We start from the raw sequence: 26,467 nt of genomic DNA, 5'->3' as shown, positions 1-26,467 counted from the left end.
ATAAATTAGTTTTGGTAATTATATATATATATATATATATATAGTCGGGTTTGCTGGGAGTATTTACATCGAGGAAGTACAAGGGTTTGTAATTCATTGTCACCATTAAAATACTTGTAGAACAGGCAGAGGGATGCAACATTTCATTGATGGGACAGAGGCCGAAGCTTAGATGACAGTTCAGGACCTATCAGGTTGGCGACTCTCTTTAGAACTCTGACCAGGAGCAAGAGACTAGTAGCAAATTTTCTATTTGTAATCTAAAATGTGTACCTTTCTGTATAACTTTGCCTGAAATGCTTTCAGAAATTAAAATTTGCTACTTGTTTCATATAAGATTTAAGTAAACATAGACAAAATTTTTTATATGTAAATCTATTTGATTAAAAAATTTCGTTTTACTGATGTTTTTATTGAATGTTGCCAAAAGCCTTCTCTTAAATTCTATTTCTCTTCTCTGATTCCAGTAAAATAATTTTTTCGCAAATTACATAATACTTTACACATTTCTGAATTTTTGAGATGAGGATTAGTTATTCATATTATTTGGATTCATTGAACTACTGTTCTCATCTTGAGTGTTATTTTCACAACGTTTTAGTCGATGTCTGACCTTCTTCAGGTGTATCTTGTTGAACTCGGCAATGTTTCTGTCAAACTCAGGAATCGGGATGGAATTTTGAGCGGAACCCTTTATTGAATACATGTGGGTAGCATGTTCTTGTTGCATCAGCCATGACTGGATAGAGGTCTTAAGTAATTCGCAATTGTGTTTTTTGGTCGCCCACTAAAATCTAAAAGCTGAGGACGTCCAATAAGAGCCATTATCAACAAAAGTAAACGTCAGCTAACTCCCTCAGTGCTAAACAAAGGTCTCAACTCGCCACAACTATCAAGCAAATTCCATACTTAGATATAATAGCTCCAATAGAGTAGGCAGCCTTGAATAAACCCAAAGCACAAGGAGATGACCTAAGGTAGAAAGTGAGACAAGCACTCAAAAATTCAAAGCCTCCAAATTAAACCTCTTGAAAGAAGAAGTATTGGCTATCAAGTCCCTGTGCTGTGACATTATAATACAACCAGCAGACAAAGGCAATGCTACAGTTAATGGAGAAGGCAGAATATTCCAAGAAGTTAGCAGATTTAATAGAATTTGGTGGATACTGTAAAGTGAAAAAGAATCCGACCTTGAAAACGGAAAGGAAGCCGTCGCAGATCCTCAGTAAGAATAAGGACCTAATACAACCTGCAAAATACAGACAGCTTGTACAGCAAGCTACCACACCTATACGGACTCCCTAAGATCCACAAGGACACTATTCCATTAAGGTCCATAGTCAGTGCCTGAGGTTCAGCATGCCATCCACTGAGCCGGTAAATATAATCACCCCCAATCATCGGCAAATCTCCAACGTCAAGAATTCAGCTCACTTCTTGGAAATAATAAACAATGCTCCCATTCATTCCAACCAGATGGTGAGTCTAGATGTGGTGAGTCTGTTCACAAAAGTACCCACTGATCAGACTGACAGTAGTATGGGATAAGCTGACTTCTGATGTCTAACTGAAGGAACGCACTTGCATCTCAATATAATAGAAATGTTGACCTTCTGTATAGAAACTACATACTTCATGATGAGATCTGATATATATCAGCAAGAAGAAGGTCTGGAATCACCATTGTCCCCAGCACTGGCCAATGCATACATGGAATACTCTGAGAAAATGGCATTAGGATCAACACCACTAAAGCCAACAATGTGGTAGTGATATGTAGATGACACATTCATACTCTGGCTCCATCAGGAAGATGTTCAAACATTACTAGACCATGTGAACTTGATTTGTCCAACTACATAGTTCATGGTGGAAAAAGAACATAACAAACTATCGTTCCTAGATGTGCTAATAACCCGCACTCGTCAGGGGTTTATGTCATCTGTATACCAAAAGTCAACCTTCACTGGACAGTACCTAATTTTCTACTCCCACTATCCATTTAACATAAAGAAAGGAATCATCCATTGCTTACAACACTGAGCAAAAGCAACATGTAGTAACAGCAGTGCATATAAAGAGGAGATGTGTTACGTAGTGTTATTATTACAATGATGAATGTAAATTCTTTTGTATTCATCTTAAGGAGTCTTAAGAGTGTTCATGGAAGCAAGAGATCTTTGAGGTTCATGTGTAAGTGTTCATGTCGTGAGATATGGAGACATTAAGAGGTGTATATAAATGAAAGAGTTTATAATTGAGAGAGAGTACATATAATTACACTTTGAGAGGGAATTTAATATATAGATAGACAGACCGATAGGTTGGCATTTATGCTTTGACAGTTTGTATGAACGGGAGTGTTTATATAACATAAATAGAATGACACATATACTTTCTAAACATATATTTTTTAGATAATGAATTTCGGATAGTTCTTATATATAAATTGACAATACCTTTTTCATGTAATGATGGACACAGGAGACGGCAGTTATAAAAACATGATGAGCATTTATTCTTCTACTTGACCGGTCAATGGCTTGCATCCAGGAATTCAAAGTTTCTTCTTACATTTTCTTTTTCTGTTTAAAACCCTCTCGCTTCCAGACGGGCCAAATTTCGAACTGGTCGGACTCTCGTCTGACTCTCTGCCTCCCTTCTGACTTCTCTTCCTAACTAACTCTCACTTGAGAAATTCATGCATGTCCGGCCAACGTGACCACAACTCACATGCCATCAACACGCGCGACCTGCCCACTTCAAAACATTCTGATTTCCCATTTTTCTTTGTTGTTCTCACAAAGGAATTCAACCTACATATCTAACTCATTTAACCCATTTTTTATTATGCAACATTCTTTCTACAATGAATAGATTCCAGCCAAAATTATATTTATTATTTATTTTATCAGAATCAACAATTTACTGGACATTCCATTTAAAACCTATTGTTCTTTAAAACTTATCTCCAGGGTTCGATTCCCGTTTTCTCTAATTTTATTTTCATTTACTAATTCTCTTTATTTTTACTTACATGAAAAAGGGGACAAGCATTTTTCATGTAACAGATGGACAGCTTAAGAGAAACCCTCCACCGAAACAACTATCCAGAGAGAATGACATCAGCTCCAAGGACACCACTCAGAAACTCACTACAGTTTGTATACCATACATGAAGGGCTTGTCTGCAAAATCTTTAATGAATATATATAATCCATATGACATCAGGACAGTATTCAGAAGTGATTCAACTCTTTGGAAACAGCTTGTGAGAGTCAAGCCTCTACAGAAAAAAATCATCAAGAACTGTGTATATGAAATCCAATGTAAATGTGGAAAACTATACAAAGGTGAGACACGTCGTCCACTAAAAGTATGGTTAAAAGAACATTGAAAAGCCGTAGTACGTGGAGAGATTTAAAAATCAGGTATTGCTGACCATATCTGGAAGGAAAAGGGAAACCATCTACCATTATCGGATGAAGTAAAAATTATAGACAGAGAAAAACTGTGGAGAGTAAGACAGCTCAAAGAACAGCACATATGTTAGGGAACAACCAATTACCGAGTAGACCTAGTATAGAATTTAATATGATATGGGAACTATTAATTATAAACAATAGATAATATATACAAGCAATAAGTAAAAACATATATATATATATATATATATATATATATATATATAGTGATAATTAGTAATAAATAGATATTTACAACTGGAAAAAAAATAGGTTTAAGGCTACTAAAATTCATACCAAAATTGCCCACTAGGACACGTGGTGCAGTGATTAGAGTACTTGGAAAAATCAATTGTTAAAAGTGATATTCTCCTGAAGGTTGAAGGTTCAATCCTCAGTGACCAAAAAAAAACAATTGTCAATTACTTAGGACCTCTATCCAACCATGGCTGATGGAACAAGAGCATGTGAAGTAAATAAAGAGTTCTGCTTGAAATTCCATCTAAATTCTCGAGTTCGACAGAAACATTCCTGAGTTTGACAAGATACACCTAAAGAAGGTTGGAGGTTACATTGACCAAAACGTTAAAATCACACTCAAGATGAGAACAGTAGTTTGATGAATCCAAATAATACAAATACTTTACACAGTTGTGCTTTCCAATTATTTCTGAAAAATGATCTCAAAGTGACAAAGCTTCAATATTTTATTAATAGAAATAAATATTCAAATGTTCAATTCAATTTGGTTAAGAATGTTTTTACTGTAAATAATAATGAGTATAATAAGTAAATAGTATTTAAGTAGAAAAGTAAAATGTTAATGAATAAAATACAAATGATATACTTGGTTCAAATATTATGTGAAAATAAGAATGAAATTGTAAAATACTATAGATATTAGCAAATAAAATGCAATGTTTATGTAAAGTTGACAATAAGTAACACACTTCCTATTACAAAAGCTGCCAAGATCCACAGATGTCAACAAGTGATGCAGATATAAGCTATACATAAAAAATTTAAGACAAACTCCTTGATTCTGCTGTTTTGCCCTGCAAAAAAATATAAGTTGCAAACCTCCTTTTCCAGAAAAAAAAAAGTGTTTAGAATGGGCAGAGCAAATACAGAGTTGGTGCTTATATAATTCCAATTAATATAGTACCTTTAAACATATCATATCAACTCATCATATATTAAATCAAACATTTTATTCTTAACAAGTCTCCCGACGTACCTCTCCACCGTACAGTATATCGATACTCTATGGCTGACTGGGATAGCTTCCATACATTTATATCTGATCTACCTCTGCATTCCATGTTTAAAAAAGATGTGTTCTCTATAGTATCAGACCTGACAGAATGGTTAATTGTAGGTATAGATCGATTCATACCATCCAAAAAATTCCAACGAAGCCAGTCAGGGTTCTCCTCAGAATGTGTTGCTGCCATCGCGCACAGAAATCACTTTTTCCATAGCTACCAACGTAATAGATGTACTGAGACTAAAGCTGCTTTCAGGACTGCCAGAAACCACTGTAAAAGAGTAATAAAAAATGCAAGAGAGCTATATGCTCATTCTGTTAAATCCAAAGTAGCTTAGCAACGACTTGGTTCCCACCAGTTTTGGCAAATAGCAAACAGGATCCGGAACAGAAGTGTGCATTCTATCCCAACCATCATCAATGTACCTGAGGTCATCTCGTCGGCTTTAGACAAAGCCAAACTATTTGCCAAGAACTTTGCAGCTAATCCTACCCTATGCGACCATGGCCATCAACTCCCCATATTTCCTCCTATAACAGACAACACGCTATGCAACATACAAATATCTGTGCGTGATGTCACCAAGCTGATCAAGAACCTTGATTCCAGTAAAGCAATTGGCCCTGACGGCATTCCAATTATAGTGTTGAAAAAGCTTCAACCAGAACTTGCCCCCATACTTACAAAACTCTTTAAGCGTTGTCTTAAGGAGAATTGCTTCCCAACATCCTGCAAAACCTCATCAGTATGCTCTGTATTAAAGAATTCAGGTGACAGGTCATCTCCCTCTCAGTACAGACCAATGTCTCCTGTGTATCATGAGTAAGTTGCTGATATCCATATCAAATAAAGAAGTAGTCAACCACCTCAGCAGAAATAACCTTCTTAGTGACATGCAATATGGCTTCTGTTCTGCAAGATCTACAGCAGACGTGCTAATGGTTATATCTCATAGGATTAGTGAATCTCTCGATAAAGGCTTCCTTTCTAGGGCAATTGCTCTTGACATATTAAAGGCCTTCAATAAGGTATGGCATAAAGGCCTACACAAGATTTCCAGCTATGGTATAATTTGAAATGCTTTTTCAATTATTAAATCATTTCTCTCTGATAGGCTCATAAGATTAGTGGTTGTTGGGCAGAAATCAGAAGCCCACAGTATTAATGCTGGTGTCCCTCAAGGGTTCATCCTGGGTCCAACTCTCTTCCTGATCTACATCAATGATCTCCCAAAACACATACTTTAATCATTCGTTGACATATATGCTGATGACATGACCATCTATGGTAACACATCAAAGGCCGTAAATGACAAAGTTCTCTCTGATTCTCTCCTCTGATCTTGAGCGCATGGTACAATAGGCGAAGAGGTGGCTGGTTACTTTTAATGCATCTAAAACCAAGCTTCTATCTTTACATCATCAACGCTCTGATCCCCATCTGGCATCAATTGAAATGGATGGCTCTCATCTTGGGGAGGCTCAATGTTTTGACAAGCTTCTGGGATTGACCTTTACTCCTGATCTGAAATGGAACACGTACATCAAATCTATTGCCAAGGTTGCTGGAAAAATGGTGGGATCCTTCTACCGCTCCAATAGATATCTCACTGCTGATGCAATTCTTTATCTATATAAAAGCCAAGTACGTCTAAGAATGGAGTACTGCTGCCACATCTGGGTAGGATCTGCTAAAAACAGCCTATCCTGCCTTGACAGAGTACAAAATAGACTTTTTTTGCCTAATGGGAGATGCCCTTTTTTCTTCCCTGCAACCTCTCTCCCACAGAAGGGACGTTGCGAGCCTGTCTTTGTTCTATCGTTATTTCCATGGCAATTGCTCGTCTGAGCTTCAATCTCTAGTCCTCCCTCGCCAATCTTTCATGCTAAACAAATGTCTAGCTGAAACCACTGTCAGTAATTTTCCCCCATTCTTTATCTGTGCGTAAATCAAAACGTAGATTCCATGAACAAAGCTTCTTTCTTAAAGTGCACACCTGTGGAACTCTCTTCTGTTTGCCTGTTTCCCACCTGACTACAACATGAATGTCTTCAAGTCCAACATAAATAAGTTCCTGATGAACCGTCCCCTTAAGTAAGACACTTTATCAGATCTCCATTACTAACGATTGCTACAATGTTGTCCCATTGATTACTGTACATGCAATAACCCTTGTCCCCGAGTGGCCTCCGGACCTTGATAAGTGGTGACTTCCATGTAAAAAAACAAAAAAAATAAAAAAATAGCATGCTATATATTTATGAAGGTTTGTTTAATATTCTTATGCACTTTATAAAGTAAAAACAGAGCCTCTCTACATTAAGAAAAGAAAAAAAAATAGATAATTCATACCCAATTGAGAAATGTTATTTTGCAGCAAGTCTTTTACCTCAACAGCCATACAATGAAGAAGCTCCAGTTGTCCAGAAAATAGTTTTAGTTAAAAAAAATTGTCCTCATATTGATGCACTTGTATATGCAGGTTAATAAATGTCAGTAAAAGATTCACTTATTTTAATTACAACTTGAATACTTGAGACACATTCTATCTCTCACACTAGCAAATGGCATCATAAAGACAAATACTTTTGCAGTTTAAGTTGCGTAAATGAGCTTGCAAATCTATTAAATATGTTTTTAAAGATAGGGACATCGGCAGCTATGGAAGTTTACTTTAGACAAAATGCCAAAGAAGGTGATTTAACCCGACCCCACCTCCAGCCTGAAATGCTTTTCATTCAGAAACACATCAAGTTAGTTCAAACTATTTTGAGCTTTGCATTTTTCATTCTAATTTGGAACTAAAATATAATCCATATTGAATGCCTTAAAATCAGTAAGTGGTATTCATTTTTAAATCAAATTCAGATGAAAAGAAGATGTGAAATAGATGAAGATGAAATAAAAGCAAAGAGGAAGAGTGCAAAGGGGAATCAAATTTTAAAAGGGAACAAAAGTTAATCTCTAGTAAGAAAAAGGAGGAGAGGAGGAGGAGGAACGTAGAGAGTTTTGAGTGGGAGAAGAGCTATTAAAAGAATTAATATTAAACACCAAAAAGGGCACAAAAGCAATAAAAGAAATTGATGAAGCAAGACATTAATTATGAAATTGAGGTATTGAACCGATAGGGCACTAGAAAAACCTCAAAATTCGTTTTCTAAAAGTTTTAAAGTTTTATTGTTAAATTCTTTTTACTGGAAAGTAAAAATGTTAAATTACTGAACACACTGCAAGACCAATTATCACGATACATACTATACAAGCTACAAGGGATAAAAATCAAAGGGGAGGCAGGGTGAGGGAATCTAATAGATTCTATAAATGTGCTCATGTGTACGTGTGTCAAAGTCTAATGAAAATAGCCTACTTACACTAGACAACAATAAATAAGATTACAAACTCCCCACGGACAGCTGAGAACAGACAGAGATGTGTTTTAAAGAAGAAGATAATTGCAGACAGGCATTTACCAATAATCAAAATTTACAAATAGGAGTCAAAGAAATGATAATAAAGAAAAGGTTCTGATTATTTGAACAGTGTGGGTGTTAACATAAGGTGGTTTTTTTAGCCACCTGGTTTATCATATTGAATGGAGATTAAATGTGTAGTTTCCATAGAACAAGCCAAGCCAGACGAAAAAGTGGGTGGTTATGGTAAGGTTAAGAGGGTGTTAGGGTAGAAGATAGTGTCTGAAATGTAAACAAGTAGCAAGATTGCTACGCCTGACTGTCCAGATAAAAATAGTGTTGCATCAGTTAAGGTAGAGAAAATGTACAAGTCAAAAATATTTAAGATGGGAGGTGTTGTTACTATGGCATCTGTAATTAATATGCCTTCTGTTTTTGTTTTATTAATAATAATTTAAGATTTACAATGAGAAAATCATAATGGTGTCTACAGGACAGGTTCTTTTTGTAAGAGTTATAGTGACACTCTTTCATGATGCCAAAAAGACATGTTTGAAGGCAAGAATTAACACAAAAAAAGCTGCTGAAGAGCTATGGAAAGGAAGTGCAGGATTTAAAAAGCCATAGACAAAAAAAGGAGAACAAAATAAAGCATTAAAAAGCTTAAATTCTGAAAGAGAATGAAATGCCAAAAGAGAGACAAGGAGTTCCACATATAAGAGGTTGTCAAAATCAAAAGATATAGAAAATATGGAGAAGGAAGTTAAAAAGGTCATGGTAAACGGAAAGAGATGCTGCAAAATTGAAAAGAAAATATAAAGATTGAAAGAGGAAGGGGGGGATAAGACAAAGTTTAAGGGAGCGAAAAGGAACTAAGGAGCAAATAAGAAGGAAATAACTTTGTTTATTGATTTCCATGCAAATTCTTCTAAGACAATGAACAATTGAGTTGAGAAAATGCAGAAAAACGTTCTTAGAAACAAAAAGCTGAAAATCAAACTAGAAGCAAAGAATTTTTGAATTTGAAATTATGTTCTCTTTTGATAAATATTTTGCCATTCAAACATGGTAATATGGCTAAACAGCAAAAAATAAAAGAACAAAATTTTTTATTATTTGTAAAATAAAAAAAAATATCAAATCAGTTTTACACTTGTACACTGAGAAAAGTTATTGTCCTCTCAACATACATTTTTTATTGGAGAAAAAATTAATAAAAACAAAAAAGCAAAATGGTAAATATGGATTTGTGTATGAATAAGCAGCAAAAAGATTTCCAAGAATGTAAATATTGTGTACCATGCTAAACATGTATTTAAAAATCATTATATAAAATTAAATTGAAAATAAGCACTTGACTATGCTAAAACTTTGGTTTTGTTTTGATATAAATTGTTTGAAATTTGTTTTACATAAAATTACGAGTTTTTATGAATTTAAACAAAAAAAAAATTAGTTTAAAATTTTTTTTAATCTAAATTGTATCGATTAAACAATTAACCCTAAATTTAACAATAAAACATTTAATTTTAGTTATTTCTCCTTTAATTTTATTAATTTCTTATATATAAAACTATGACTTATAATAACAAAATTGATACAATCAAATTAAAAAAGACAGACTTTTAAAAATGTAGTATGACTAATATAAAAATTGTATTTAAGTAATATTCCACATAAACTACTTTGATATTAACGATGTGTAAATATCCACAGAATTTTGCATTTATTCATATACTAGCAAAAACATGCTACCTTCATTCACACTTTTTTGTAAGCCTGAAAGGATGCTATTATGGTGACCGAACATATACTACACTGACCCTTAAAGGAGGAGGTAATGACTCAGAGCTTCAGAACAAACACCACCTCCTATAAAGAACGAATTAATTCTAGAAAGCACGATATGATCACAGAATAGGTAGTACACTATCCTTTCTCCCAAACAGAAAAGGTAATCATGCAATGATGAAGAATGGGCATATACTATGCTGCCTGCCAAAAATAGAAGAAATACCTGAGAGGATTGCCTCATAAAAAGAGAAGATAATACCTGTGAGCATGATATCATGGCAACAGAGCAGATACTACTTACTCAAAAGACGATTACCCTCACTTCCTTAAAAAAGAAAGAGGTAATTCCTGAGAGGATGGTCAAAACTAACACATTATTTTTTTTATATATATTCATTTAAAAATGCCCAAAACATTACTTTTTTGGTTCCTTAAAACTATGGAGTTGCATCTTTTGCTGATAAGGATCTCACCACATTCTTCAAGCACTAGCTGAAGGTCAAGATCAAATATGATAGAAAAGATTACATTATATATAAGTAGCGAACTTGTATGTATGAAAAGGAGTCAAATATGTGTACGTGTTCCCTGCCTAAGTAATTTGTCTGGTTAGTCAAATGTGACACATATTGATTGGAAAAAAATTTTTTACTGTTGAATAATTTCTTAGATTTTCATAAGTGATTGTTATGAATATTTGCTTTTCCTTTTTTATGAATAACGATAGGAGAGGAATCTTTACTCCCCATTTCATATATACTATTCCTTTCCTCTCCTCACTTAGATCAAAGCTCAAAACAAAAATATATTTCTACACATTCACTAAAAAAAAAAAGAATTGGAGCAGTGAGTTCAATCATGCAACATATCACTGATCTGACTGCCAAAGAAACTACAAATAAATTCAAAGAACATAAGAGCATGTGTTTCGAATACAAATTAATAATCAGCCCCACTGTTTTTCACTGTTATTCAGAACTATTTTCATTGTGTCAAAGTTTTTTTTAATCGGTATAATCAAGTGCTTAAGTTTACTTTTTAGATAGGCACAAAATAGTCATCATCTGTTTTCAACATTTTTAAATTAAAATAAGATATTTTTTTATCTGCTGACTAGCAATTATTTTTAAGAAAAACAAACTTTATAACAAATGTTTCATTCACACGTATTAAGATTTTCATCTTGAGGCTTCTTTTTCAGAAAAACGCTTAACAAGTTCCACTGTGTTTTAACTAGGTATCATCTTTTCCAATCTAGCGGCAAATGATAAGGAAATTAAATAAAATAAATCATTTATTCTAGCTTTCTTTAATAGATTTTTGTTTGATGTAAATATATTTAACTTTCCAAATCATGTTTAAATAAAAAAAAAATCCCTAAACAAAACAATAGCAAAGCAGAAAAATATTTGCATGTTTTTTTCTTTTGGGATTTTCATTTTATTGCAGTTTTGATCCAAATAAAACAATGCCACAATTTTCAATACACACAATCAACACAATTTCTTTCATAAGAAAAAACAATGTTTTCCCAAAATGAGGTATCAGTTTAAATCACTTCCAACTAGATGTCGCAAATATTTAACCAAACATTAACTTCTGCAGTTACATTATTCTTAAAGTAATTTGACATTTTTTAAGCTTTTTTATCAAGGTTTGTAATCCATAAACAGCAACTTGCTTTTACAGTGTTCAGGAGTGGGAACAAGAGTTTGATAGGTTTCGCAATTTTCATGGACAGCAGGTTCCAGTAATATATATATATATATATATATATATATATATATATATATGGGAGAAACAGAGATAGATGATCATATTAAAATGTCTTTAAATTTACTTACATAAAAATAAACCATAAAATTAATCAAATCTTTCCTTGCTAAATGCTCAACACAAATAGAAGTAAAAGGTGGATCATTTTTTTTTATCTCTACCTTTTCTCAACGTTATGCCAATCCTTCCTTCAAAAAGAAAAAAAAATGATTCCCTCTCCCCTCATTACAAAGAGAAAAACAAAAAATAGTGAAAATATATGCATCAACATGTACAATGAATGTCTAATATATACATTAAATGTTTTTTGAAAAAGAAAACTTAAGTCTTACTTTTATTTTTTATCTTATACTAAAATTGTCAATAAAATAATTTTAAAATTTGCGTTTATATTCTTATGCATGTAAACCTATATAAAATATAGAGCAAAACATTAGAATAAAGTAAAAATAACAACGGAAGAGTTACTTATTGAAATAAACTAAATGCAGCCTATGATCAGTTGTAATTGCTTAAAAAAATATTTTTCATTAAATTTCATGTATTATTCATATTAGAATAAACATATCTATTTTGGCGTTAATATGGATATGTGAATAATCAAAGAATTCTGCATTTATTCATACAGATATAACAATGAGTAGGGGATGACAGTAAATAACTGGTTAATGACACAGACTGACAATCTGGATGTGCCAAGTTGAAATCTAGTCTATTACATGCAGTTTATATATGTCTGTTCACTATAATATTATCCTTCCAGGCTAGCAAAAATATATGATTGGTGAAGACATAGTTTTGCTAGTTTTTATTCTTATAACGTTCAAGCATCAATACTCATCTGAAACTTCTTGTCAAATATATCACTTTACATTTTGGTATGCATACACTTTCACTAAGTTGCTGATGTACATTTTTCCCTATTTTTTTTAATCCATTACACAATGTAGGTAAAATGAATTTTGGATGTTTTTTCAATTTAGCATCAACTAATCTTAACTGTAATATTTTGACATTATCTCAAGATGAAAGAAGTATCTAAAGCCTACACACGAAAGTAGCTATTTTAGCACGCAGATTCTGATCATGCATGTAACCATTATCGTGCATGAAACCATTCACTGTATTGCCCCAAACAACGAGTATTCTCAGAATTTAGAGCCAAAGTGATTTTTTTTGGTTGAATACATATTAAGAGTAAAATAAAAATAACTTACCCTTTGCTTAGTGGTTTTTTCCACCTAAAAACATAAAAGTAAAAGAATTATTTGATAAAAGCTTAAAAAAGTGAAAAAAAAAAAAAAAATGGACAGCAAAACAAGTGAACAACAAAAGAAATGTTGAAAATAGATTTTGGGTCATCATAAAAGAGAAACACAAACAGATCTTGTATTAAACAATACCCAACATATTTTGACAAAATTCAAACAAGCTACAAAGTAACATTCGATGTATAGAGGAGTTTCTATAGATCCATACATCAATATATAATCTTCATAGCTAGTGGTGGGGGGAGGGCAAGATTGAACTAAAGGATATAAAATCAGCCCTACCAAGTTAAAATCAATGTGTTCATTCCTATATTAAGAGGGGGGGGGTCTGATCCCCCCTCCCAAGCTATGGATAAAATAGCAACTTGCATTCAATTCATTGTAAATAATGAATCATTCAAATTCAGTATTAAATAAGCTGAAAAGAGTTGTTACAAAACAGACAAACCAATCATAAGTTATCAAAAGATACAGGCTGCTATACTGATAAAAAAAGGAGCATTAAGAACAATCAATTAGGTTAGATAAAGGTTTCGGCTCAAAATTTTGTACAGATTCATAAATTCGACTAGCGAAATAATACTTTTGAAAAAGGTCAGAAGTTATATTGACCAAAATGTTCTGAATATGAAAAAACAAAAATTATCGAACATAAAAAAACATTCTATAAATCATTAAGACATTCTTAATCTACTTATGCCAAATAAAGTCTATAAGAAAGTCACAGTGAAATAGGTCATTAGTAATGAAAGAAAAAGTAAATCAAGTAAACAAAGAGATTAATGATTTTCAAGTTGATCTCACACTAAAAGATCTGTAAAATAAAAACCTGGTATGTAATTCAAGGTGTTCCAAAAGTAATGTCTCCTATTTTTTTTTTATTCCATTCAAATGGATCAGAGGGGATTGCAAATTGTATTGATATGATAACTGAAAGTGCACTGAGAATGGTGGTGATTATGTAGAAAAATATATTCTGGGACACAAAATATCACTTGCTTTAATGGTATTACTCCTGTCTTCATAGCTCTTCAACTTTTTGAGTTATAAAAAGGTAAGGGCTTTACTTTTGGAACAACCCTCATATTTTAAAAGAAACATTCACATAAAAAAATCTTCAAACAATTAAAATGATATCTGTAAAATAAAAAATTTGACAAAACATCTGTTATAGAAAAAAATGATAAAAGAAAACGAAATGAAGAGACAGTGGGGAAGACACAATAGTCAATGGAATTAATGATTAAAAAAACAAAATACTGTCCAGAAATCTTTTTCTTTTCATAGCAGGTTAAAATGTCTCTAATGAATTGATAAAGAAAATTTTATGTTGAAGATGAAGGGCTTTTAATTGTCAACTTCTATCCTGTAGTTAAACTGTTGGATTTTAAATCTTAATTATTGAGTTAAATTTCATCTGCAGTATTAACTCATATCCTTAAGATTATTGAACTTGAATTTTCTTTCAAAATATATTGTGGACCTACTCTTTCATTTAGTCATTGGTATAACCAACTAGTGTGTATGTATGTGTGTATATATATATATATATATATATATATATATATATAATCGATCATTCCAGGACATCTTTAGTCAAAAAAATAGTCTTACCGGTAAAAAGAAAAATCAGTTATAATGTGCTGTTGTAAGAAATTAATATCAGTAAGAAAAAAAAAAATCACCAATAAATTTATCCTCTTATAGTATTTTATTTTCATAATTAAAATTTCATTTTATAAATAAAAAACTGAACTTTTGTGATTTTTTTTACAGTATTTAATCCAAAAAGTAATTATCAATAAATTTGTGTTTAAAAAGCCTTTCTTAAAAAAAAACAAAATAGATTACAACAATCGTAAGTGAATTTATGCTTCATAAATTAATGCATTTTCAAAAGTTAATATGTAATTAGTCAAAGGTTGGGTTCTAGTAAAAAAATAATTTATTATTACATTTTGTTAACTTTTCTACTTCAGTTCTGAAACTCTTCAATGATTAACAATAATCTTATGTGAGGCATTTTTGCTTATGGATTTTTTAAACTAAAAATAATTGATAGAAAATTTCTTTAAAAAAATCCAACTCTTATTGATAATAACAACATTTGTTTTATTGACAAATTATTTTTAGATTTTTCTTTTCATAAAAAAAAACTCTTTCTAATCATTAAAAATTGATATTTCAGTTCTCAGGCAACTAGTTTTTTCAAGAATGAAAATTAAAATAAAATCATTAACAAAGTTATATTTTTTTTTTTACAATATATACTTGTCTTTGAAACAAAAAAAAACAACAAAAAAACAAAAAAAAAACAATAAAATCTTATTTTGTTAATTTATCTTTACATCGCAATTTTCCAATTCTTATGAAAGAGAGGTAGATGGAAATTAAATCATAATTAAATGTTTTGAGTAAAATATACTACAACGATAAAACTGTCGGTTTTAAAAATAAAGAATATTTTCCAGGTGACAAAATGTGACAGCATTACCATGTGTTGGAAATAGAAAATATCAGAATTTTTCATTGGAACACAATAACTGACGAAATATGAAAACATAGTTCATATCTCTAATTTCTCTAACTTGCAACCTCTCTCTCACAGAAGAGACGTTGCGAGCCTATCCTTGTTTTATCGTTATTTCCATGGCAGGTGCTCGTCTGAACTCCAATCTCTGGTCCCCCCTCGCCAATCTTTCATGAAAAACACCCGTCTAGCTGAATCCACTGTGAAAAATTTCCCCCACTCTTTATCTGTGTCTAAATCAAAACGTGGATTCCATGAACAAAGCTTCTTTCTTAGAACTGCACGCCTGTGGAACTCAGTTCCGTCTGCCTGCTTCCCACCTGACTACAACTTGGATGTGTTGAAGTCCAACGTTAACAAATTCCTAATGAACCGCCCCCTTAAGTAAACACTTCATCAAATCTCCACACTAACGTAATGTACTTGCAATAACCCTTATCCCTGAGTGGCTTCCGGGCCTTGATAAGTGGTGACCACTGTGTAAAAAAAAAAAAAAAAAGTTAAACACTAGAGACAGATTTGAAACTATGTCAAAATGTGCATTGAGTGCAGGAGATTTGAGAAGATTTTGTGTAACATAATCCATAACAAAGATTCAATTATAAATATGTAAAATGAAAACATTATGATATTAAACGTGGTAAACAGAACTTTCTCCATGTCAGAAAGAAATAAAGTGAACATTACTTTCAGCAATAACACTTTAGAAACTTGATTCTTTGAACTGTTCCAAACTTCATGTAATGGATCAAAGGACAATTATAATGATATTAATGGGAGTGCAGTGTAAACTGAGTTTCCACTGTAAATACTAGGCCAATGGCAATAACTATTTCAAACTTAAGAGTGACAGACCAATGCTATTTGAAAAAGTAAATGCCATGGAAAATAGACACCATCTGTTATTGAGATACACGGACATATCAAGTGAATTACTTATCTTCACGCTTCCTCCAATTTAATTCAATGTGATCAAATTAGCAAATGCACAAGTGCATACATAATTGTCAATATTATGTTGGTGTTTGTACAAATGGACACTAAAGTGTCAAAAAAAAAAAAAAAAGAAAGAAAAAATGAAGCATCAGTGTCCAATTGTAAGCATATCAATCAGCCTCTTATAACTATGTTCAGCTTCTGGAGAGAAGATGAAAGACGAGTTATAGGTGCCTTAAAACCAGCATTCGCCGCTATAATCCAATGATGTATTTATGTCTTTCTGTAATCTCATCTGCCAACCAAACATACTAAAAGTCTTATGATGGAACAGTGACAAAGCATTTTGGAAATATGAAATCACAATTTTATACATTAACAGTAAAAGTTGAAATTATGTTTGTCTGCCACTTGTGCTATATGCTATGTAGATCTGTAGCTAGTCTAAAGAACCACCTACAAAATCACTTTCGAGGAATGGATGACAGTAAACGTGATGTAATGGTAATCATCTGTAAAGATGCAATGAATTGTAATTGATTTGTAAAAAATCTTTCATTTATAGGAAACCCCATTTGATAAATTCCATTGATAAAAAAAAAATGAAACATTGTTTTTTAGTTCATTTATTCTCATTATTCTTCGTAATTGTCTGAATCAAATGTGAACTATGGAATCAGTTATGTTAATTTCAAATGCGCTTACATCTAGGCTTGTCCATTTATACCATTGACAATTATTCCTAACTATGAATAAACTAGCAATTTGTGTTCAATCAAATGTTTACAATAAGTATTGTTTCATCATTAAATCACTAAAATAAAATTGATATGCCATAAAAAAATGATATGTAATTATATGTATTTTCATAAAAAATTAAAGATTAAAGCTTAACACACGAGTCAAATATTTTCTTGAATAATTAGTATTGTTTTTATGATTAACAATACAAATGAATTTTTCTTACTTCTCTACAAGTCTGATTAACCAATATTATGATGACATAATGCACACAAATCAGCCATAAAGGAGAGTTGTTGCATTCATTATTTTAGTTCTACGTCTGTATTAATACAAGCATCATCACATAAACATGCATTTATACTTATAGTAATGAAATGTGTATACATAATAATTCAAGTCGTTTACTCAGTGAAGCAAATTATATGGAGAAATCATATGCAACGACCATTGCATATGCACTCCTTCATTGCATAAATCTTTACAAGAAGCGTGTGGGGAGAGGAGATCACATATTTCAAATACCTACATGTTTAAGGCGCAAGCATATGTGATAAGAATGAGAGTAAATGAGGCATAATCAGACACGTAAGAACTACAAGGGAACAAAAACCTTTGTAAAACCAATTCAAAAATTCACACTGGAACAGTGAAACCTGCAGTGGCATTCTTTAGATACTTATAAAATTGGTTTTGCATGAATAAAAATTAAATATTTAATCAATTAAGAAAAAAGAAGCAATTGAGAATAATAACTAAAGACTCATTCTTAATGTGGAACAGAATTAAAAGCTAGTCACTTAACACTAAGTGAACAAAGAATATTTCATAAAATGTTTTGGAGCCTACTTTTTTCTTTTTTTCTTAACTGAATTTTAAGTCAAGAAAAGAGAAAAAGTCGCTGTTTGAATCTGCATAAAAGCTTGCATAATTTGACCATGATCTTTGGTAACCTCACATTAAATAGATCTAATTTGTGAAAAGTTTTTCAATAATTTATTACTTTAAATCATTTACCGTCTCAAAACAATGTTTTTTTTTCCTTGTAGTCCCAAACTGTACATACTTTTACAAGAATAGACCAACATTTCACACATTTTCTTTTCTGAAAGAAATGGATTTATTTAAAAATAAATGGTTATGTACAATTAAAAGGAATGATTTTACTCTGACTAAATATACTAGAGTAAACATTGCAATTGTTTTTGAATAGTAAATATTTGATTAAAACTTAATTATTAAACTAATCTTATGACCTTATAATTTACAACATATAATTACAATAAAATAACAATATAGTGACAATTTTTAAACATTAAAATTTGAAGTTGTAAACTGCATAAATACAAAACTTGTTTCTGACCAACAGTATGGATTTAGGCAAACAACAATCATCTGCAAAAACATATGCACAAGACAAGGCACCTAATGAAATTAAATCATATATGATATTACTAGACAAATATTTAATATAGTAAGATCCTTCTTAGCTAAAAGAAAAAAAAGGATCCAGGTTGTTCTGGATAGTTGTACATCTAAACAAAATGATAGTAATTTGAGTGTGATTCAGTGCTCAATCCTTAGACCATAACTATTTGAGGAATTCATAGAGAACCTCCCTGATGAAATTGTGTCCAAGATGGTCGTACTTGCTGATGACATTAGCTTAGTTGTCCTGACTGTCTATTCAGCTTGTGGGTGAAGACACCAATATGAGAGAGGCAGATTCTGTCATAAAGGTCACAAACATGTGGCCCCTCAATTTTTCACAATGTTGTTCTCCTTTCTGCATGTGCATGCTTCTCTGTAGCAATGCTTATAAGATTCTCCTTCCCTGCTTTCAGATGTCGGTGAAGGCATCCTTTCTGTCTTGAGCAATCATTTGCAATGCTTTCACAAGACCCAATGTTGATGTCAATCACCTTCATGTCTTGCTTTACATTTTTGTACCGTAGCTGTAGCAGGATCTCCTTTGGAATGTGCACGTCCTTCATATGGTAGACAACCCCAGCATAGTCTGATGAGGGTGAACAAGTTGAAAAGCTTTGTGCGGGGATAGGATCTCTGCGTTGGACACCTTATCCTGCCAAAATATGCCAAGATGCAGCAAAGACTATGCCGGTATTAGTTACCACTCTTATTTTGCATCAGTGGTACATGACTTGCCGCTGTACAGCAGTGTGCTGATGATGCATACATTGCACACTGCCATATTAATCTTCATGGTAAGCTTTGTGTTCTTCAACACTTTGGATGTAAGGTGAGCAAGTCTTATATTTGCTTTCCCAATCATCTTTTCAATTTCCATGTCAAAGGTGAGGTTGTCAGTTATGGTATAATTAAAATAGGTCAACTGGTGAACAACCTAGAGTTCATAGTCATGAAGAATAATGACAGGTGGAACATGTGTGTGTTGCTTCAAGACTTTTGATTTATTCAGGCTGATGGTAAACCCAAAATCTTTGCAGGCCTGTGAGAAGTGGTTCAACAGTGCCGGCAGTTCCTTTTGGATGTGCGTCATAACTTGTGCACCATCAGCAAACAGCATGTCTCTGATGCAAACCTTTGGTTTGGCTCTGAAGCCGGAAAGGTTAGATAGCTTGCTGTTTGATCTGGTACATAAATATCTTGGCTGCAGAAACAAAGTGATGTGAAGATCTCAAACAGCATTGGAGCAAGAACACAACTTTGCTTGACTCCACTGCAGAGATTGAAAGGGGTTGAAGGTGTTCCCAAAGAACTGAACTATTCTCTTCTAGTTGGTATGAAGTTTTAATGTGATAAATTCAGCATGAAATTTCATATATTCTTATCAATATGTACTTTGCACACACACTTTTCAATATATTTATATGTTATTCATAATTTTGTAAATAAATCGAATATCTGTATAAGTAAGCAAAAGTGTTGGCTATACACAATTATCTGTGATCAATATAATTTAAGTGCATAATGCTTTCTCGATTTAAAATAGTTTTATGATGATCGTTGTCTATTCTCACAAAATCTGTAAACACTTGTTCTTTTTTTAAACTTATTTCAACCCAAACAAGACACAGTGCTACTTTGATATAAGGGGCTATTAGTTGGAACCAAATTTACTGGGATACTATGTAGGGAGTTGAGCAGTGAGATATCTGTTCACATTATACTTGTCAGTACAGTCGAGGAAGCAGAGACTCTGGAGGGAATACTAAAGTTTAACAGTTTAAGGAAAAAAATTATTAGAGTAAAAGGTTTTCGGGCATCTAGGAACCTCTACAGTGTAGGGGACATGATTTTGTTGCATGTCAGGTTAGTTTGGGGTATTTTTGTCAAGGTAGTTTTTCAGAGAACATTTCATTAAGATACTTGTAAAACAGGCACAGAGATGCAACATTTCGGCAATGGGATAGAGGTTGGAGTTTGGTTGCCAGTGTGGGGCCTATTAGGTTGGTGACTCTTTTTTGAACACTCTCTAAGAGTGAGACATTAGTTGCAGATGCACCAGCCCAGATGTGACAACGATACTCCATGCATGGGCAAATAGTGGCTTTGAAGAGATACAGAATACTCTCTGGAGTAAGTAACTTTCTAGCACGATAGAGAAAACTCACCTTTTTTGCAGTAGCTATGCCAATGTATTTGTTCCAATTCATATTGTCTGACGAGCTTGAACAAAGAACTTTTAGATACGTATCATTAGCCATGGCAATCAGTGGTTGAGAAGGTTTCTTGTAATTATTAAAGGAAATATGCTTAGTCTTGGCAGCATTGAATGTTACAATCCATTTACATCCCCATTCTACTACAGACTGGAGGCTTTCCTCTAAGGTTTTAGCCATTTCCTTAGATGTGTTCATTCGTTTTCTTTCGAATATGTTATAGAGCATGGTATCATCAGCAAATATGTTCATCTCGGAGACAATTTTATCAGGGAGGTCATTTATGAATATGAGGAATAATAAAGGTTTAATGATCGACCCTTGTGGCACATTTGCATTTATATCATGTTTTGATGTATGGCCATCAAGCACAACCTGGAGTTTTCTCTTATTTAAGAACGATTTGATTACGTTAAGTATTTAATTTTTATGAGAAGACCAAATCCTGTCAAAGACTTTAGATATATCTAGGGTTACTACCCTAGCCTCCTCTTCCTTATCCACGTCGTCTAAATAGCAAAAAAATGTTGAACCATTTTTTTAATATATTGCGTTTTCAATTTTTTTTTTCTCCATCTTCCTTTGTTTTTAGGACAATAGAAAACTAGACAGAAAAATTACACAGTAATGATATAATAATCAGTAGCATTTTCTAGTAGTTAGGAGAGTCGTATCAGCCAATGCAAACAAACAGCTGCTAACTGCATTTCACTAATTTTTACAAAAGTGAGTATATTTTCATGTGACGAAGAAGAAAAGAAATAAGCTAAAGTTAACCCCGATGAGCCTCCGTAGTTTATCTTTAAGAAAACCAAAACGTTTTTTATCCTAAAATAGTCAGTGAGACGGACAGGCAAGTAGTCAATCAGTATGCGAGTGTGTGTGTGTGTGTGTGTGTGTGTGTGTGTGTGTGTGTGTTGTATCTACCAAAGCGAACACACGTACACATGGGATGGGGAGGAGGTAGGAGGCAGACAGATCGACAGACATCGGGGCCAGACAGAGATTACGTAATGTGGCCTAGATATTCACTCACTGCACGCACGCGCACACACTTTATCTCGCCAACTGCCGATAACTACAGCTGTGCTGACGACGACGACGATGATGATGATGTAAAGACAGTTTGTCGAGAAGAGTGGAGAGGGGGGGGGGAGAAGCTCTGTGGTGCAATACAGAGAACGGGAGTGGATGGGCGAGGGAAACTTCTTTTTTCTTTTTGTTAGCCATTGCCACAGCAGCAGTGGGACTCCCCCCTCCCCGTCTCACTGACGCACACCGAGCAGCTGCGCAAGTTTCTATTGATACTACTACGTCTACAACTACAACGCTGACCGTAGTCTCAGCGTGAGAGATTCGAGATCTGCAGGCATAAAGGTCTTCGCTCTTGATAAGTGCTCGGTCCTAGTAGGTTATCTTCCCAGGCATTACCACCTTTTTCGAGGGAGGTATTATTGAGTACCGGGAAATTCTGACGGAAAATATACATACCTTTGGGAAAGGTATGAATCCTCCCTTTAGCTGTGGATTAAATAAATGATAGCCTTGTGTAGAAGAAAATTCCAAAATAAGATTGGTATTTCTCTGCTTATCCCGTTATTGTTTTCAGTGAACTAAAGCAATATTGGTTTAGGTGGTGTACGATCGCCATTCCCAAATCCTTGTTTCACTTAACCAATAACCATTCTCGAGCCTAAAAAGAGGCTAATGTTGTAACCGTCAACGATAATCCTTACCATTAAATGATTTTGTGATGGAACGGAAAAAAGCAAAGCATTATTTAACAAGATTTTACTTTTAATTTTATGTTTGTTTAGTGAAAGGAAATTATAAAAACATTTTTAGTAGTAGTAGTTTGCACGAGCGAGAAAGGATGTAAAATATTGTCTAGGAAGAGGAACAAATCCATTTTGATGTTTATTTCAGTTTTAAAAAACGTGATTCGAAAAGCATTTGATGTTCAAAAGAGATTTTAACTGCAATTTAATTTTAAACAGCGAAAATGGTTCATTTAATATTTCTTTGTGTGCGTTTCAAGAGAGCTCTTAATTGTTAAAATGAAAATTACAATTGAATTTACCAAAATGATCAAAGATGGTAAAATTAAAGTAAATTATAAATATTAAAGAATTAATATTTATAAAATTATCTCAGCCAGATACTCCGCGGATTAAGAACTATCCATTTATCTAGTGTTTCCTTTTCAGATTAAATATGTTTTTAACTCATTTCAAAGTGTTTTTTAACATATTTTATTAACTGTTTGCTCATATATATATATATATATATATATATATATATATATATATATATATATATATATATATAATATATATAATATATTACTTAGGGGATTAGATTTTGTTTGTTCTTCCTTATGATGGTTCTGGATATGACCTTAAACTATATCCAGTGCAGTGGTGCAGTGGTGCACTGGTGAGGCCCCAGCTTGCGTGCTTTGGAGCCACCCTTTAATTACTGTTGCTCTCAGGTCCACTCTGACCCGGAGTGGTAGTACCTGTTAGGGTCATAACTATGGGTTAAATAGAAACCGACTTGAAAACAACAAATATATTGTATTAAAAAATTTTCTTCAAAATCTTTGGATTCGGCATTAAATAACCCGCAAAGGGTTGATATGCAAATAATATGTAAAACAAAAACTACCAACCAATCTTCCTAATGAAACAGATTTTTAATTTTAATTATAAATTATCTCTCTCTCTCTCTATATATATATATATATATATATATATAAACAGAAACCATTTTCCATATTTTTACAACTACAATAAATGCATGTAGAATGGAAATTATTTTAATAGAAATCGCTCCCGACAAAGTATGAAGCCATTTGATGTAAAAAGCAAATAATAATAATAATAATAATAATAATTATTATTATTATTATTATTATTATTATTATTAAAAGTCAAATCTAGTAAACGATGGGTGTTAACCCAGAAAACAGCAATTCTTACCTTGTTGTCAGAAACATCGTTTACAGAATGTGAGAACTAAAGTTCAAAATAAGTGAAGCGTCGAAGCGAGAATTACGAGTCTCTTTCTAAACAAAATAAATTTATTTCCGGCGGATTTCTCCACTGTGTGACCGTTTTTGATTGTATTCATCAGTACCACAGTAAGTTTTAAGTAACTTAACTGGTTCTTTGATACAGCAGGGACGCGTTCAAAAATTGATTTTTACTTTAGAGTTTCAACTGAAACACTATTCTAGACTTTTTACCCCCTAATTTCTAGCCAGAAATAATTTTATTGAATTCTATAAATACTCGAAAATCACGTTCGAATTTCTAAACCGTAGAAATCAGCTTAAAAAACGTTAAGAAAAAAAATATATATTCTTTCATCGATATTAGCACCATTGCTAGTCACAAATATCGATACAAAAATGGAAAATGTACGTGTTTGCCAATTAATTTGAAAATCGATAAAGTACAACATATTACAACAGAAAAAGTCAATTCAACAGAACAAACCACGACCGGCTAAAAGACAATGACCAAAAAACAAAAACATTGTTGCTGAAAAAAAAAAAATTATTATTCAGAAGAAAATCTTAATGTTTAGATAGACTATCCGTAATTCCATAAAAGACTCGATTCAACACACCTCCCTCACAGGGGTCCACTCTGGTTGAGTGTAAAATTTGTATCGATCGGACCCGTCGGCATTGCAAGACGAGTGCGCCTCGGGATATTCCCATTAAAACCAAACTCCACTTCAAAGGACATAATGCTTGGGAGGATATAACCATACTACACTAGTTTTGTGTATTTTTAATAAATCTATCAGATAAAATCTGATGCATGTGCGTTTTTCGCGGATACGTAATTCATACACATTCAATTATTTTTATTCACTATGAATTGCATATTTATTGAAAGCGAAAATGATTGGTTTTTGTTTTTTATAATCCTGTTTTCAAAAAATGTAAACATGACTATATTATGACCTTTCACCGGGTGAACGCTTAGTAACTACAGTTTACTTTAATAAATTGACATTTAACAAAGTCCTGGGAAAAGGGCCACAAGAAAATGCACTTAAGTCTTTAAGAAAAACCGAGAAACTCAATAATTTGCTACTAGAAAACGGAATGTCAGAACTATTCTCGATTTGTTTTTTGCTAAAAATATAATCCTTTCTTTTTTATAATGATTTTTAATATTTAGAATTGATTTGGGGGGGGGACAACAGCTATTATTAGTAATACCAATAATAAGCAATGTTGGAAAAAGTAGTAGGCGAATAATAACTGGCTTTCATAATAAGATGGTGGCGGCAATGTCTGACCTGCAAAACGTCTGCTACAGTGCTACACACACAACAGACATCGATTATTGCGTAAACGTGTTCACTTTGTGTCTGCAGTTACATAAGAGAGAGAGAGAGGGAGAGAGAGAGAGAGAGAGAGAGAGACAGACAGACAGAGACACAGAGAGAGATTCTTTTCGTACTACTACTACGAGATAATAATCACTTTGTTTCTCATCTTTTGTTGTGACCACTTTCGTGTTTCTCGCCTCTACGTGACTTACAATTTTTTACTAATGAAATCAAGATGGAATAGCGTAAATACCAAAAGGAACTTTTAGAAATCCTATTTATAAAATAATAATAGTAATAATCTATCACAATGCATTTTCGTTTCTTCGCAAGCAAGTAAGCCATTATAATATTGTCAAGAATGAAAAATGTATATATTATAATAGTGACAAAAAGAAAAATTAATTTCTTTGCGATCCTTTTGGAATTCGAGAGGAATTTGGAAGCATGTTAAACTGTTGAATAGAAAGTCAGTTTTATTAAACGATTGAAATAAATTTTATTAATAGATATTACAACACCGTTAGTTTAACAATTAGTTTTGATTTGGTTCAATTTATAACTTAATGACCAAACGATACAGTAATTAAAACACACATACATATACACAGAGTATTGCCTCGCCTCCCAATGATATTCTACTTTTTTAAAGGCAATTACATGTGGAAACCCTAAAAATTTTGACGGAAAGGAGAAAAACAGAAAACAAAAATTATTTTAGAATTTAGAGTGAGGAATTTCCCATGTAAATTACGATCTTCTCGTTCAGAGCTATTAGCGTTAATCTTACCGTTCGAACTTAATAAAAAAAAAAAAAAAAAAAAAAAAAAAAATGGTTAACTGCCCCAAAAATTGAGAATGGCTCAGAAATTATGGATCATGCTCCATTAAATGTATATACAAAAGCAATTCCCTACTCTAAATTCTAAAATATCTTTATTTTCTTATTTCTGCTAAGTTTTTCCACACGTAATCACCTAAAAAAGTATAATCTCATCTTTTTCGGTGAGAAAGAAGTTGTTAATCTAAAGTGACCTTTTTTTAAGTGAGAATCTTAAAAGCAAAATAAAATAAAAAAATAAAAAAAATAATAAAAAAAATCCCAGCAACGCCTGATAGGTATATAGCTTTTGATAAATGTATTGACGGGTACTGGCCACTGCTACCATAGTAGTTAAGAATCGTTCTCTAACGTTTTATTTTCTACTTTCCTCCATATCACATTTCATGTTTACAAGACCAAAATTAGACTTTAACGCCCTTTTTTTTTCATTGCCAATTTT

General features: G+C 32.7%; 1 protein-coding gene across 9 annotated transcripts in view; it reads right to left on the bottom strand.

The window, feature by feature from the left end:
* LOC145242626 (uncharacterized) overlaps positions 1-26,467 on the bottom strand; it is a 377,218-nt gene that overhangs the window by 150,968 nt on the left and 199,783 nt on the right. For all 9 annotated transcript variants that reach the window (XM_080105747.1, XM_080105741.1, XM_080105740.1 and 6 more), the window contains one exon: positions 12,930-12,953. In XM_080105747.1, coding sequence (XP_079961873.1) covers positions 12,930-12,953 — 24 coding nt within the window. The remainder of the gene's footprint in view (positions 1-12,929; positions 12,954-26,467) is intronic.

This window comes from Euprymna scolopes, chromosome 21 (assembly GCF_053919585.1).
Source record: "Euprymna scolopes isolate OS-2025 chromosome 21, ASM5391958v1, whole genome shotgun sequence".
Classification (NCBI taxonomy): domain Eukaryota; kingdom Metazoa; phylum Mollusca; class Cephalopoda; order Sepiida; family Sepiolidae; genus Euprymna; species Euprymna scolopes.
Note: the sequence above shows the minus strand (reverse complement) of the source record. Positions and strands in the feature narration are given on the sequence as shown.